At 31.9% G+C, this 17,769-nt stretch overlaps 1 protein-coding gene across 3 annotated transcripts; it reads left to right on the top strand.

Moving 5' to 3' along the window:
• Positions 1 to 3,546: 3,546 nt before the first annotated feature.
• LOC129892457 (uncharacterized) lies at positions 3,547 to 8,877 on the top strand. 3 transcript variants are annotated; one of them, XM_055968029.1, is made up of 6 exons: positions 3,547 to 3,796; positions 3,887 to 3,933; positions 4,025 to 4,574; positions 5,711 to 6,047; positions 6,152 to 8,636; positions 8,734 to 8,877. In XM_055968029.1, the coding sequence occupies exons 2-5, from the start codon at positions 3,899 to 3,901 to the stop codon at positions 8,632 to 8,634; spliced, it is 3,405 nt and encodes a 1,134-aa protein (XP_055824004.1). In that variant the 5' UTR covers positions 3,547 to 3,796; positions 3,887 to 3,898; the 3' UTR covers positions 8,635 to 8,636; positions 8,734 to 8,877. The 3 variants fall into 3 exon arrangements, with proteins under 3 accessions (XP_055824004.1, XP_055824003.1, XP_055824002.1); XM_055968028.1 differs by having other exon boundaries at positions 3,548 to 3,743; positions 6,152 to 8,877; XM_055968027.1 differs by having other exon boundaries at positions 3,548 to 3,796; positions 6,152 to 8,877.
• The last annotated feature ends 8,892 nt before the right edge of the window (positions 8,878 to 17,769 follow it).

Genomic DNA, 17,769 nt, shown 5'->3' with positions numbered 1-17,769 from the left:
GGCCTTTCATTAAGTTTTCATTTAAAATCAATGTTTGTTTATGAAATTTGTATACAATTTTAAAATCCAAATTCTCTAAAATGTTGTATTCAAATTCTAAAATGTAATTTTATTTTATTTTTAAAATATAAAATTTAACCCATAAATTTATATTTTGCAGTTTACAAAAAAAAACTCACGTTCGACGTAATTTTTTTTACGTATGACGTAAAAGAATTATATTAAGGATAATTAGTCTCTGTTTTGTTGTTCCACCTTTTTGTGTAACAGTTATCTACGGATGCAGAAGGGAGGATGGTTTTGTATATGTAGATCTCTAGAAGTGGATTAATATTTGAATAGGGGTATTAATAATTAATATTGATATTAATAATCCTGAATTATGTTAATATTATTTTTATTCACCGTTTGATTTGATATATTCAACCGTAAGTCTATTTTAATTTTTTCTTTTCTATGTTTTAATAATCCTAATATTACGATTACAATAAGTTGTTATTTATTAGTAATATACCGTACAATATTAAATAAGATGTATAACTAATACAATTAATATGTATAATACTTATACATATATACATCACATAATTACCAAATTGGATATTACATAATAACAAATAACAGATATACATATCTGGTATTAGTAATGTAAGAGTTTTAATGTATGCATTAGTATGATTACAAATACAATTATCCTTCAAAACTTTTTCCGTCATATTTGTGCAGGATATTTTTATAAATAAATAATTATTTTAAAAAGTTATGCAATATATGTTATTCCTAATACACCATACCAAACAATATATAAAAAATAATATTAACATAACTAATATAAATATAATTAATATCAATATTAACACTATTCTTATATATCTTATCAAAACAATCCTTCTTTATTAGTATTAACTGTTGGGTTTTAAAGGTGTGAATGGAAAATGAAAGATTGTGACCTTTTCAAAAGGTTGTGACTTTTTCAAAGAGTTGCGACCGTTCCGAAAGGTTAGGACTTTTCCAAAAAAAAAAGTTGTGACTTTTTTGAAAAGTTGCGACTTTTCTGAAGGGTTGTGACTTTTACGATAAGCCATAATAAACACATGTTCACGCTACTCTCTGTTGTCTATAAATAAAGAATTTTTCCTCTCATTTTTGAACATTGAATTTCTCCTTCTTCTTCATATATTTTCTTAAAAACAAAGTTGAGTCTTTATGTGATTTTGTTGCTGGCTTTTGAGCACGCTGAAATTATTGAAGTTTGAAGTACCGCTACTTTTTTAATAGTTTATTCAATTTATCTTGGGAGGAAATAATTCATAACCTCGGGTACAGTGAGAGGATTAAATTCCTTAAAAGACACACAGTAAATTCTGTGGACTCGGATACTTTTTTATTATTATTTTCATCTTTATAATTTCTAATTTACTAACCTTAATAAAGATGGAATAATATTAACTACTAATGTGGTATTCAAATTTCTCAAAAAGAAAAGAAGAAGTATTTTTCTGCTTCCTTCATATACGATTATGTGGTATTTTATCTGAATTACTTCTTTTTTGAGTAATAAATTAGTAATCTTTTATCTAGGAATATTTTGAAGTGTCGCGTGAAGCAGGAAATTGCAAACCGCGCGTGGTTTTTCCCTCTCCATTCATCGAATCTTTGTTTCAGAATTCCCTCATATGTTGAGTACACGAGTGAGTTGTCCTACACTCCAACTGTATAACACTTAGGCAAACCAAAATGAAAAGAAGAAGAGGAGAAACTGATTAAGAGCCCGTTTTGATTGACTTAAAAAAAATAACTTTTATGTATGAAGTGTTTTTAGAACTTTGAAGTACTGAAAGTTATTTTTATAAATAAGCAGTTGAGTGTTTGGATAAAAGTGCTTATGATGTGAATTTTAGGGTTAAAAGAATAAAAAAAAGTAGTTTGAGAATTTAGTTAAAATACAAGGGATATAAAAGTAATTTCCATGGTCAAAGAAAATGACTTTAAGCACTTTGGAAAAAAAAAGTTAGAAATCCTAACTTTTCATTTTTGACTGACTTTAAAAACTTTATGGCTTAAAGTCAGCATTAGGCAAACAGGTCCAAAAGCTAAAAAGGGACTTTAAGTTGGTTTTGACCAACTTAAAGCCAATCCAAACGGGCTCTAAATAAATGATTAGATTGTACAAAGTACACAAACCCAACAATTTGAGCACTAATTAGATTATATCTCAAAAAAATTTAAATTTTAATAATTTTGAATTTTTTAGTCACCCATACATAAATTAATATGTATCAGATATCAAAACATAATAAAAACTGTCATAATTATATACCAAATACATAACTATAAATCAAATATATTAGAAAGTGATGTAATTGAATGTTAATAAAGAGAAAAGGACAAAAAGGATTTTTTTTAATTAATTAAATCGTGTAGATGCTTAATTTTTTCTTAAAATAGTACAACTATCACAACGAACAACAATAAAAACGTATTGGTATAATTTTATGTGTGAAATTTGAAGAATATACTATGGTATCAGTGCGGAGTCAATGTATAACTTACACTTTGATTTAAATTTTATATTTGTCTTACAAATTTATACAACATATTCAAATTATTAATTTAGAACTCAATAATTTTAAAGAACTAAAATTCTAAATTAATAAACTTCAAATTTTAACTCCCTCTTTACTACATACAAAATATTATTTCTATTTTGTGAAGTTTGAGAAATTATTTTTGATTGACCCCTTATTGACCCTTTAGTCGAATTAACCTATATAAAACAAAGACATGAAAAAAAAATACAACAATAAAAAGTGGTACTGAAAATAATTAAAAAAACTATAGCAATAACAAATATACGATAACAAAAGCAAAAGGTAATAAAAATTATAGATAGTAAAAAGTCCAATAATAATAATAACAATAATAATAAAAAATATTAATTAAATAATATTCGACTATCTACTAACCTTCTATTCTAATTCACCATCTTTATATTCTTCTATCTAGGGTCATAAAATAAGAGATTAATGATAGTAATAATATGGGTAATGCTCCATCTGGTTTGTCTTGCTTTCTATCTTTTTTCTATTTGAAGAGAATTTTAAGGCTGTCACATTAGAGAATATGATATATATATATATATATATATATAAGTGTTTTTAATTTAAGATAATGAGATTTAAAGATTAAATTAGGCGGACAAATCGAACGAAAGGAAATATATATATTCTTTATTAAGTAATTTTTTTAATTTTGTGATTAGATTAAATTTAAATTCATATTAAAAATTCTCATATTAAGAATGTAAAACACTCTCGAATAAAATTTTATATTTTAATTAAAAATGAAGGTGTATTTATGACAATTGATTATTTAACTTACTTTTATATGCTCGGTTGAGCACTCATATGTCGCTATCATACTTAAAAGAATAGGCAGAGCTGAAAATAGGATAAATAGACACCTCGCCCTCTGCCCCAGACCCACACCCACCCCTACTTCTCACACTTTTCGAGCGGGAAATAATAGAAATCACGCATAAAGTGCTTTCTTCCCCCTTCTTTCTCTTTCTCTCTCTTATCTTTCTTTCCCTAATTTCTCTCTATAAAAAAGAAAAAAACCCCACCTCCTAAATCCCTCACCACTCAAAAGCAAAAAAAATAATCTCTTCGTCGTCTTCTTCTTCAATTTCCATGGATTGTTGAAGGAGCTGCGTGTTTGCTTACTTTGTACTATAATTAAAGGTAGCTAGTAGTAATTCATTTGTTGTGTTTTTGCTTTCTCTCTCTAGTTAAAGGTACTGCTACTAATCCTATTAGCTTTCTCTCTCTATAACTATGTAATTGTTGATTTTTATATGTTTCTAAACGATTTGTGTTGTTTTCAGGTAGAGTAAGAGATGCCGGCGGTGTCCACAGATGGTTTCTCCATCAGGTAGTGAGATTTTAGTTGTTTTTTTGTTTGAATAGTGATACAGTACTTTTACTTCTATTTTTTTTTTTGTATATTGTGGTATAAAAAATAGGGAGTATACTGCGAAGATGAGGAGTGAGGACGTGGTGAAATGCTGGCCGTTCGATGATTCAGCAAAGGAAGATCATGTGAGAGCTATGTTGCCTCCAATTACAGTGAAGAAATTCAGTTGGTGGCTTGATGTACTGGAATCGGAGGATTCTGATGATGTTGTTCCTGTCACGAGAATGGGAACTGGTAGAAAAATTAAGTCTGTTAAGGGAAAAACAAGGGTTCAGAAGAAGAGGTCTATTGTTGATATTTTCGCTGTGGCGCCTCAAGTGGAGAGAATCGACGGTGATGGTGATTATTACGATGAGGATGAGGATGAGGAAGAAGAAGATGATAATTGCACCATTGTTAATGAAGAGAAAAATCAGTTTTCTGATCGGAATGTTAATGCAATTAGAAATCGTAAAAGCAAGAGGAGAAACACTATGAAGAAGAAGAAAACGATTGCCAGCAAATTGAAGGAGGTGAAGAAAACGATGAAGAAGGATAAGAAGTTTAAGCAAAAGAAGAAAGTGAATAGTAGCTGCCTGGATCTACTTATCCGAACGAAGGTACGATTTTTGCGAAGCTTCTTATCAGCTAAATGTGTATTTCATTGTTATTTTTTGTGCTAATTTTGTTAATTGTGACGTGAAATGTATCCGAGGCTTAATGAATTGAGATTTTGATGTACAATTTTGTGCATAAAATAACGGGGTTTTAGTACGGTTAGATTTTGTTGTTCAGTACCTTTTGAACTATGAACTATTCCGGTAAAACTAGTCCATATACCCCTCATTGCTTGAAATTACTGTTGAAAAAGCCGGGTAAATATACATCCAAAGACGGAGCTGGGGCTTGTTATTTGTTTTGTTTTGTCTTAAATGTGGAAGAAAGCTACGGCTTTTTATGAATTGTTAGCTTATTGTGGATCATCAACAGCTAATTTTATGCTGTTTCTTCAGAATTTTGAGATGTTACATTAAAGGTGCTTTTCATCTCATTAAGCGTTTAGTATTGATCAGAAACCCATATTTTATGATAGAAGTTAAACGATTTCGTCTAAATTGTTGGATTAGTTACTAGAGTAAGCCTAAAGGCCACTATTCACAGAAAAGGGATTTAATCAACATTTGATTTGTGCATTTGATATTAGAGAGGGGTAATTTACACCCTTTTCCATGATTGGCAACGTGGTTGGTTGACATAGGTGAATCATGCCCCAGCTTAATGCTAGCACGGGTATTGAGGGGTTTACTTTTTTGGGTCCAAGTAAAGTAGTAGCATTGAAGAACTATTTGTATTTTGTTGCATAATCAATTCATCAATATAAAAAAATTGATGGGTTTTCCTCAGTGATTAGTGGAATATACTTGAGAAGAAAAATATCAGCCTTTCAATTCGCAATATCTCTCAGATAAAATGTAATTTAAGAACTAGGAAATTCCAAAATTCTTCTTGTTGATGTTTATCGTTTCCTTTGGAATTAAAGTATAAATTTTGCAATATAGCTATAGCTCAAAATAGAGATTTGTACGTTCAGACTTGTATACACATATACCTCTATTTTTCTACGGTTGTTTTAAAGATTTTGAACCCCTCTTGGAAATTACATTTTAAAAGTTTGCCGGTCACTGTCTAAATGAAAATGCAATAAACTCTAGGGGGTGGCTTGATGCTATATATGGTTGACTCATTTTGCTTGCAGGAGAAATTTGACAATTTTAAGCTCAAAGTGCCGAATTCATTTTCAAAACCAAGTTGTTTACAACATAGAATGAAATACGAGAAGGACACGGCAGATTATAGTCCTACCTACGGGAGGAAACCACAAAGAAAACATCTAGTTTCAGAAAAGAAGACCAAAGGCCTTACTGATTCCAAGTTCTCAGCGGATCACCAAAAGATGATGAATCCAGTTTGTAGCAACCTCAAGAAAAGGACTAAACGATTTCCAGTAGAGAACTCAACAGGTGGCATCTTATCTGGTCCTAATGATGCAAATTTTTGCAGCAATCAACAAGGTGACAAACATGTTACCTCAGGTAAGGAAAAGATTCTTTTGCAAAATAGTAAAGCATCTTCTGCTATATGTTTTCAGATATTTTCGCAGTCTATTCTGACCTGGTTTCTACTTTGATTGTATAAGACGATGCCACAGAGAGAGGAGAGGTTCTATCCCTTGTGGAAGAGAAAGGAATAGATACATATATTTTGAGGACTACAGAAAGTGAGGTTACTGTTCAACCAGGATCTCCAAAGAGATCCGTCGTGCATAGTACAGCTGATGCTCCTGGTTTACTAAGGCACAATATCGGTACTAAAGATAATTCATCTGAATGCAGTGATGTTTTTAATCAAGTCTCTGAGGGAAATGACAATTTAAAATTATTCGGAAGAGGCTGTGGGGTGGCATCAGACGGTTCACAGTGTCTCCGCAACCCTGGGTCTCTTCATGTGCCTCAACAGATGTATAACCACCAAAAGAATGACCAAATAGTTGGAAGCCTAATTAATGCTTGTGGTTCTAGTGAGAGATCACATGACAAGTTAAGAGGTTCTCCCCCTGAAGTTGCTGGAGTTTGTTCCATGCATTCTGTGAAGGCATATCCTCAACATTCATCAGCTTATGAAAATGTGAACATGAAGCCTATTTTGCTGCCAGAATCCGTCATGGGAAATTGCAGTGGTCATTTCATGCAATATCAGCCACTCCCTCAAATCTGCCATCAGGAATTTATGTGTAAAATATGTTCTCTTCCTGAGTGGAAGCAAAGAGAATCCATGCATGGAGAGAAGGGAATTGAAAAGGACTTTGTTCGTTTGCCACTCAACTCTCAAGGGGAATTAATTGATCTGAACTCAAACAGTAAAGGAAAGTTGACTCAGCTGCCAAGCTCAAGGGGAATTGCGGGATCTTCCAGAGGATTAGCTGTAAACAACGTTTCACACTCAAACATGGACAATCTATCTGATGCTAGAGGTTGGGATAAGCGAGCACCATCCACAGACCAGCTAAAAAGGCCCTCTGCAGATGATTCAATGGAATGGAGCCCTACTTTTCCCGTACCTTCAAGGTTAGGTATCTATGAGTATGACGCTGGAAGAGCAAATGTTGAGTTGGATCCACTAAAGCAAAATGAGGAATCTATTACTCCTTTTGAGTTAGATTGCAGTGTCAGTAATTTGTCCAACCATAGAAGCAAGAAAAATGATCAGGCCATGCAACTTGAAACCAGCAGGAGTAAGCACTATGGGAATTCTGATCAAGTCTCACTGCTTGTTACTCCATCTAAAATGCGTCTGATGGGAAAAGAGTTTACAGTTGGCAGAGAAGATTTTCATGTACCGCAGGATAAAAGGATTTGGACAGATAAGCAGATCATCGCTGAGAATTTTTCAGCAGAGACTTACAACTACAATTCAGTGGTTACAAATCATGATCCACAAAATCTCACTGTGCATCCTGTGCTGGGAACACTGAAAGGCACGGTTGCTTGCTCTCCTAGTATCCAAATCAATCAGGCCATTCCAAGGCCTCTGGTTTGCCCTCCTGACTTCAGCTACCAAATTGATTCAGCGCAGCAAAATTGTTTAGGTGCAATCAAACAAAGCCCTTTCTCTCTTTATAATCAAAAACCAAACTTTCAGGAGCCTTTTACAGGTGGATACAAATCTTTCACAATCAGCCCATATGCACCTGTACCAACAATAATGCATCATTACTCCAGTCAGAATGCGGGCTCAAGCTCTGTTGATCTGAACAGTTCAAGCTGCGCCATCAATTTTCCTTTCTTGCGTCCAGATTCTGAAAGGAACTTCCGGCCATCCTGGTCTCAGTTTTCTTCAGAAAGCACCCCATGGTTTTCAGATGATAAACAGACGAAACTACTAATGGATTTTCATGAATTATATTCTACATCTGACAGGAAACATCATTACTGCAGCAGCATTGCAGGGGATAACCGTCAAATCGAACCTTCAGTATATCTTGCATCAGAGCGCTTCTGTTCTTTCACTCAGCGTCCTCAACCTGCACTGGAGAATTCAGCCTCTCCACAATCTTTAGCTAACTATTCCCCTATGCCACTCCAAATAGGTTCCAGAGTTAATACAGGCACAAATAAAAGACATGGCGACGTGACCAAATTCACATCTACTCCTTATCTTAGAGACCTTGGTGACAGCAGAAAGAGCAAAAAGAGGCCATTTTCTACATCAGACAATCGTACAAATGTGGCAGAGGTCCCTAACTTTGGTTTTCGAGAAGATCCTTATGTTGTTTTAGCACCATTAAAAAGCTATTCTAGTTTTGAAGGTCAATACAGCTGCAGAAAAGGATTTGAATCAGGTTCAGTTAAAGGCATGGCAAACAGTATTGACAGTGGCCAAAGTGGAACAACAGAGGCACGCCTTGGATCTTTTAACAATGAAGATACTCTCAATTTTGAATGTACTCTGGGATCTGGGCCCATTAAATTATCAGCTGGAGCAAAGCATGTGCTTAAGCCCTGCCAGTATAATGATCAGAAGAACTTCAGGCCAACCCATTCAACTATCCAATTCGACGCATCTACTGCTGGTAGCACAACTCAGGAAACTGAGAAATCAACCAAGATATACAAGTTCTAGTGGTGAGCTTGATCGTGCAATAGCTTACAAGCCTTCTGGGATAAACCCTGTCAGCCTCCAACTGTATGAATCACAGGAACATCTTTTTTTTACCTGCAGGAGATATTTTCTCTTGCCCGGTGGACTTGGATTTCAGATGTAAAATAGTCAAACCATGATGCTGCACTTGACAGGTTGACTTGTAAGCTTTACTATTAAATTATACTCTAATTATCAGGTAACTATGTTTTGATTGTGATATGACATTTTAATGTGGATGCTTAACTTTTGACATTCATCATTTGTGTGGGTCTTCAGTATTATGTTTTAGTATATATAGCTTTCAACTGTCAGTTTTAACTATGAGCTAAACGAAGATGAGAAAATTAAAGAGAGAGATCAAAAAGAAGTTCATCTTGTGATTACCCTATTGGGATCCGATAAGACGCTACTCATCTCACCTGAGTGACATGACGCCATCGCAAGAACATTCACATCTTTCCTGTTTATTGCATTGTATTTGTTTTGGTTTGCATCAATTGGAATTGGCCTTCCATGCATGCAGAGGTTCAAATGTTTAAGTCACCCATGTTTGTAAAACCGAGGTCGATTCGCGCTGCCCCAAGACACATGGAGGAAAAGAAAAGAAAAGAAGAGAAGAGGCTGGAATATGTAAATGTGGAATAGTATTTGGAGCTTTAAACAAAAATCAAACTAAACATCAATATACAACAAAGATATCAGATGTTTTGGAACCCAATAATAGGGCAGTAACTCAAAAAAACTGTACTACACTAAAGGGGTCTTTTGGTAGACTGTATTAGAAGAAATAATGCATGTATTAGTATTGTGTGTTCGTAGTACCTTGTTTGGTACACTTTTTCAGCCTATGCATTAGTTATACACTTTATTGTGTATTGAGGTGTGCATCGCTAATACATAGAAATCCATGGTATTAGACTATTAGTAATACAAAGAGTTTTAATGCATGCATTAGCATGGTTAAAAATTCAATTGCCCCTCAAAACCTTTTTTTTATATCTTTTCTACCATATTTGTGGAGGGTATCTTTGTAAATGCATATTTTAAAAAAGAATCATGCATGCATGTTATTTTCAATACACCAAACCAAATAATGCATAGGAAATAATCTCTGCATAATTAATGCAAGCATTATTAATATACTCTATTTAGCACTATTCCTAGATATCCTACCAAACGACCTTAAGGGTGTGTTACTGTGTTTGGTAAGAAAGGAAAACATTTTTCGGAAAATGTTCTCCAATTTTCTCATGTTTGATTGACTTAAATGTTTGGAAAAATGTGTTTCTAACAGACTTATTTCCCTAAAAATAAGGGACATTCTTGATCCCGATCCAACTCCCGATTATAGTATTTTTCAGGTCTAGTGTCACAGTATTTTCTTAAGTTTAATTTGGGGCAATATTAAGGGCTCTTAATCCATTCACAAGCACAAATAAGATATTAATGGTTTCAATTCTAGTATGCATAAACACTACTAGAAACAATAATTTTTTCCACCGCGAATCAATGGATAATTCGCGCTATATAACATAATTTTTTCATTGAACCAATTTATTGGGAAAATGTATCTCACTGAAATAGTGGAAGCTTTCTAATTTTTTTCATATGAAACAATTACTATTTTTTTTCTTTTCACACCAATTCCATCAAAATATTTGTGGAAATATCCATTGAACATTTTTCAGTGGGAAAAATAGTGATGTTTTAGTAGTGATATACCCGATTTTATGACTCCCATTAAGGCACAGCCTAAGTTTATAGTTTTCTTTTCAAATTTAGGCACTTCAAAATCAACTTTAAACCTATGAAACTAGACAAAAATTCAGGTCTGAAGTTATAAAATTCGGACATAGGTTTGAAGTAATTACGCTTCCCAAAGTGGAACTGCAGACAATTTGGACGCAATCAAACTTTCGACAAAGTTTGGCTTGATGGTCCCAAACTTAGACATCTTTGTTTGAAGTTTGCCATATTCCAAAACACTCTTTTGTCTGAAGTTTGGTCCAAAAATTTCAAACTTCAAATCCATATGTCTGAAGATTGGCTTAGCGTATAGCAATCTTCAGACAAAATCGCCCAAAAGCTTCCAAACTTGGGATTTAGCTTCACCTAAATAACTGGTTTCTAAAGAATTTTATTTAAGAATTTGTATTCAAGTTTTCTGAATCTGCACACATTGACCATCGATTTCTTTATATATGTAAATACATGCAAACTAGATGTCTACATTTAGATTCCTATTCGCACAAAGCTAGCATAAATTAGCGTTGCAAATGCACTAGAATACATAAAATGATGTGTGCCACCAAATCTGAGCACACAATCGTAGTCCAAACAAGGTCTCTGCCATCATCCAAAATCAAGTCAACTTCACTTTCATGACAAGTCATAGCAATACTTACACAAAATTCATAGTGAAAAAACTGGATATAACTTAAATAACATAGTGAAAACAGTTTAGGACAATGTTGTGTATAATAGATTCTTGTGATTTGACCATTTTCTGGACCACACACGTAATGAGAGCTTAATACACCAGGCTGTCCTTTTAACATGTGAAAAAATAAATATGTTGTACTCAAAACAAATGAAACACGATAAATATAAATGTAGACATAGCATGACTTGCATTTCCGAAAAAATTGTACTAATAAGTTTTACTCTAATAAATATGAGATATTTTATTCCTCTGAAACATATATAGCTGTCTGTAATAAGTTAGCCTGCTTTGATAATTAATCTTGTTGTAATCACTAACTTTGATAGTGATGTTTGTAACTAATGAAGCGATATATAATATTATTGACCTCTTTACCAAAAAAAGAAAGAAACTTATATATCTTGCAAATTATGAATTTAATACAACACTATTAGCAATAGTGATAAAATAACAAATAAGAGAATACATCTAGATAATGGCAAAATCAGGATTTTTTCAAAAGAAATTCAAAATATAAAGATATTATCACATGAATAAGTTTAGGCAATTCAATATCTATGGTATATATAATAATTTTAGTTTTGTATATATAATATAATTTTCTGGAGAAAGAATTAAAATGAGCACCTTTCACTCCTAGGTCTGCCATGCTTCTGACACTCTCTTCTAATTATCCTCCTTTAGGCAAGGGATTGTTGTTTCTTTTACTAGTGTTTGAAAAGACACTTCCACTTCAAAAAGGGAGAAAAGAATACATACATACATTATCATTTGAAAACAGAAAATAATGCCAAGCAATTAGGAACACAAAACACGTTCGATTCTTGTTGTCACCTAAATATCCAACATATTCCAATAACGAAGACAAAGTTTGTACAATAATTGGAGACAAACGGAGCAAATTATTTTATCTCTTTCTTGATGAATATCGAAACCTTAATATATTATTCCGTGAAAGTTCAACATTTGATTCTCTCAGAGGCAAAACTATAATTACTACCATATATTAAGACACATTGGTAGAAATTAGGTTCTTAAATTCGTATTCATATACAAAAAAATCACAAATAGTTTGTTTGTATTTCTACGCTAATAGAGTATAAACTTTTTTATAAAAATGACGGAGTATTCTCTCCGTTCACGTTTAATTGTCATATTTGGACTTGAGTCACTTGAAACACCTATTAAGAAAACAATGATTCACATAACTATTTTACCATACAATCTCTATTAATTGATGTTTAGTATTAGGTCTTAAAAAATGATTTGGTAATAAGTAATTAATGCTAAGGGTAAAACATGAATTCATTTTTGTCTTTTCTTGACATGTTAAAAGTGATAAGTAGAAGTGAAAATCTATTTCTGAAATAGTGGACAAGTAAAAATGATCAGAGAGATTATCAATGGGATCCCAATATCAATTAATTAAACATTTTTTAAGCAATAGAAAATGAGATAGTATCGAAAGAAAAAAAAAACTAATGATATATGGGGCCATTCTAATTTCTAGCTAGGTAATATTTATTTAGTTCTGTATATGAATCAATAATTGTGAAATTCTTTAATCAGGGTATGAGAGTATATAACCTGCAGTGCATTATTAATGAAAAGAAGTAGAAGACCCATAAAAGAAAAAAAAAAGAAGGAAAAAATGGAGAGATAATTTTGAAGTTTGTGGAAAACATTTGAAAAAGACTTGTGTACATGTATTCACTGATAAAGTCAGATTTATCAAGGGGTTTAATATTTGCTATATATATAAATAAATAATTTTAATTAAGTATAATATTATAATTTTTTATTAAATGAGGTTTGGATGAACCTGCTCGGCTTGCCTCGGTCGACCCCTACATGCATTTAAATTAGATTTTGAGAAAAATTTATGTAGAAAACTTTTGTATTACTTATAATTGGGGAAGCATAGGATTCTTTTAGGTTTGTAGAATTACTTGGGGTTCTCATAGGACAAGACATTTTCAAGAGTAAGCTTTTAATACCTTTTCAACTCAACCATCATTGTTTTCAAAAGCTTTTCAAATTAAAACCAAACAGAACAGGATAAAAAAGTTGTAGGAGAACCTGATTCTTAAACCCTACCTACAATATATAAGATATAAATAATGGAAAAATGTAATTACTACTTGGTCTACAGCAATTTTGTTTACACAGTTTATTTTGATTTGACTTTAGGAATACATTACTTAGAAATTGAAATACACCCAATTATTATTATTATTATTAATAATAATTTAAAGTCGTAGTAGAAACTTTTATATATACTCCAAATTCCAGGTCTTCTAGGAAGGGTCAGAGTAGCTTGTCGATTACAGAGTGGGAAAAGGCATAAATTCTCTTTTGAATTTAGTTTGAAAAGTCAGTTACAAGCTTAAAGTATTATGACGACTTACACACTTTTACTATTTAAAAGTGAATTTATTATCTCCCTAAAATTGACGTGACAAAAAAAAATAAAAATAAATAAATATGCACGTCAGATAAAAAATTAAAGCAAAAAAAGTTTAAAAATCAAAATCCTCCTTTGCCCCATCCCTACGTCTCTTCTTCTTCACAAATCACACCCCACCCTTCTCTTCTTTTTCACACCCATCCATTATCCTCATCTTTTTCATTCTTAATTTTTATCACAATTCTTTATTTTTTATCACAATCTCAAAGTGTGAGATAACAAAACAACATCGGAAAACCTTCCTCTGTCCACCATCGCTGTCGCTGTCGCCGTCGTCATCGTCGGTTGTGAATCTTCAAGTGTTTTTGGAACATAAAAACATGTATTTAAACTCAATGGAAACTTTGTTTTTCTTCATTTACCCACTATTTTGAATCTTGAATTTCTTCAAAACCCAGAAAGAAAAAGAAGAAATCTAGTTGAAATTAATAAAGAATTGAACTTTAACCCAATGAGGTTGATAAGAAAATGAGAAAATCAAGATTCTTTTGTAAAATTACAAATCTAGTGCTTTGTATTTGGGATTTTGAAAATGATGATGGTGATATTTGATGGTGCGTGATGAAGAAGAAGAAGAATTGAAGGTGATATAGTGATGGTGAAGAACAAAGAATCGATAGTGAAGATAGTCGAACATGATTTTTTCGATGGGAAGAGAGATAAAGTGGGTGAGATTTAGTGATGAATAAGATATAACTATCAGAGAATTTTAATAATTAATTAGTGTAAACTATAGTTAACAAAAAAAAAAAGTTAATCTTTTATATATATATATATATATAAAAGAGAATCTTCTACATGGTGATGTGACACTTCCTAAAACAATAATGACTATTTAGATTTTTAATATGTTTTTTGCCATTTTAAATGAAAAATTTAATTAATTTTAAATGCCCAAAAGTCGCTATTGTTCCGGTTAAACAAAACTCAAAAGTCGTTTCCTTTGTCTAAACCCCTCTCCCTTTCTCCTCCCTTACAACAAGTCATCCATTCATCACGCGTCTTACTGCAGTTCAAATCACGCATAATCTAAGATTTTTTTAAAAAAATTCCTTCAACCGTTTGTTTTCCAGAAAAAATGGCGCCTTCTCGCAGTTTTCAAACAATCGTGCGTCTTTTATTTCTTTCACCGTCAAACCTTTTCTTAGAAAATTCTTCACCCAATTCATAGTGTCAAATCACATCAATTTTCACAAGTACATAAATTAATCAACAGAGATTAAGAATTCCAACTAATTATTGAACCGTTTCAATTCAAGACCTTAAGATTTTTAATTCCGATAGCAGCAAAGGCAGAGAATAAATCAATAGAGGAGAAGAAGTTTATCGTCTGTTAGAAGAAAAAAATAAAGGTACGAAATTCCATGTTAACTGGTGTTTTACTTCCTATATTTTATGTATTAAACTTGTGCCTTTTTTTAAAATTCTAGAACAGTTTAATTTGGTATTATTAATGTTTTAAAATTTCAAATTCACCTTTTTTATTTCTCTTAGATTTTCTTTCCTAACTTTTGCTTTAAGAAGATTTATGGAAATAAGTACAGAATAATAGGGTAACACAAGATAACTTTTTTCATCATCGAGATTGCAACTTACTTACAATTCTCTCCAGATTTATAGTTGTTGTTGTGGATTTTTTGGTTATGCTATTGGATGTTGAGATTGACCCTTTTTCTCTCCCCGCTTTCATTAGAATTTGTTTTTTAAAATGTAAGAGAAATTGCATTATTTGTTGTTGTTTTGCTTCTTTTTTTTACGTTTTATTGGTCCACTTAGAATTTTTTTGTATTGAACTATGTGACGTGAGATTTCACAAGAGGTATTATCTGGGTACTGTGACCTATGGAAACCCAGTCTCCAGGGAGTTGAGCTGCAGTCTGTTCCCCACCCAAAGGTGCAAATTGGCCCAAATGCCTATACCTGTAAGAGAGGGGGAAAGAACCAACATGAAGCATAAGATCAGAAAAGGTCGAAAGAGTTAACACTTGAGTCGTTTGGTAGGACATATTAGAAACAATCTCAACATAGCTAATTTCAACATTACTAATACACCCTAGTGAGTGATTTTCATGCCTACCTAAAAGGATGGAAGCGATGGCGCCCTATTCCTCTGAATCTCAGTGGACCTTCTGGATTTGCTTCACATATATTGAAGCGATTGAAACAGTCAGCGAGTTAGCTACCTTGTTGAGCCGCAACCTAGTGTGTTAGACAATAATGATAGAAGCATAAGATAAGAAATAGAAGCATATAAACAAGAGAAAACAATCTCTATATATTCATTCACCTGTGCTGTAGCAGGAAGATTTTTCATCTGGGAATCTACTTCAGCTAATACATTCACATAGGCTTTATACTTTTATATTTTAAAAATAACGTAATATATATAAATAATTTTTCAAAAATTCAATAACTTTCATTTTTTAAATCTAAAATTCTTAAACTCAATTCTAGTTCCGCATATACGCATTTTTACTGCATGTTCAGCTAATGAGATGGGGGCAAAAAGTAAGAAACTGGTAATTGAGGATGATTGATTCCAAGAAGGGGTCATTCATGTGAAGTAGAATCTAGTCTCTTTTCTTCAGAGCATGGAAGAGAAAGAACTATAGTACTAATATTTTTCCATTGAATTTTTTTACCAAAAAAATATGGGGAATTTTTGCATATAGCCACTCAAAAATATCTTAATTATGCTCCATAGCTATAGTTTGCTAATTACAATTCGTAGCTATAGTTATAACAACATTTATATAATTCGCTATACAATTCGTAGTTTTTGTATAACATTTGTATATTTCACTATACAATTCATGCACAACGTTTGTATAATTCGCTATACAATTTTTAGTGTTTGTATATTTCGCTATAGAATTCGATTCACGCACAAAATTTGTATAAATCAAGCGAATTATACAAAACTCAACTGTATAATCGCGCGAATTATACAAACCGCAAACTGTAATTACAGCTAGATGTTTGTGGCGAGCCATAATTAACTGTAACTATAGCTATTTTAGCTAATTAACTAGTATATATTTGCTTATCCGCGTAATTTTCTCAAAAAATTTTGAGTAGCTATTTTCATAAATATTTTAATTGAATTAGTGAAAAAAGAAAAAGATAACAATATTTTCATGTAAAAAAAATAGGAAGCTTCTTAGTATTTTAGTGAGAATTGATTTCTCATCATACATTTTTTAATGTACTGATTCAGTGAGAAATCATATTTTATAACACATTTTTTTTATTGATTCGCGATGAAAAAAGCTTCTATTTTTAGTAGTGTTAAAGCTACCACTTAATGGATTGAAAAGATAATAATAAAAAGTTGAAAGAAAATTGGAGAACATATATATGCACGAATGAAGTCTGCCGATCTTGTGTTTACTGTAGATTGTTTAATAACCTAAAAAAAAGTTTATTACGATTATTTATAATATATTAAAAAATATATTCTTAAAATATTTTGACTAGGGCTGTTGTTAGGAGTAATTAACGTAACTCTACTCTGAGAATATTAAAGAGATGGACGATGACGACTCATTCCCATGATTTTATATATATAGATAGATAGATATGTGAAAACTCACTATTATTTTAATAAATATTTGATTTGAACTCATTTTTTAAAAATATTAATAATGAATTCAATGCTACAAACCGTAAATATTGAACCAATTAAATTCAAATTTTGAAAGAAAATAAGATGTACCGTTGTACTAAAGTTAGTCAATTGAACAAAAGACAAAGTTTTGAACTTATTGTAGGTAGTACAGTTAGGACATACATTTATAAGCACTATGTGCTTTCCTTTTCCTTCCAGTTTCCTCGTCTTTTTTTCCTTTAATTTATCCCATATTTGTATCGAAGTCAATTAAATTTGAAGTTGAGTCAGAAAATCCTATATTGAAAGTAAGCGCTCTCTAACAAATACAATTTTATATTTAGGGTACTCAAATCCGAGACTTTTAATTAAAAATGAAAGATACTTATCACTTCACCACAATCCTAATTGGTTCAATCTTCTTTATTGTCGCACTATGCTGCTGCTGCTTCTTCTTCTTCTTGTCTTATATATATTATCGCCAAATTTGACTCTCTGTGTGGTCTGCTGATGGGAGTGAAGTCATTGTTCTCAAGAGATAGTTAAAATTTCAGAATAATCATTTTATTCATTTGATTCCTTTTTATATTTCAACTT

This window comes from Solanum dulcamara, chromosome 6, assembly GCF_947179165.1.
Source record: "Solanum dulcamara chromosome 6, daSolDulc1.2, whole genome shotgun sequence".
Lineage (NCBI taxonomy): Eukaryota > Viridiplantae > Streptophyta > Magnoliopsida > Solanales > Solanaceae > Solanum > Solanum dulcamara.
This window is presented reverse-complemented; position numbering and strand designations above follow the sequence as displayed.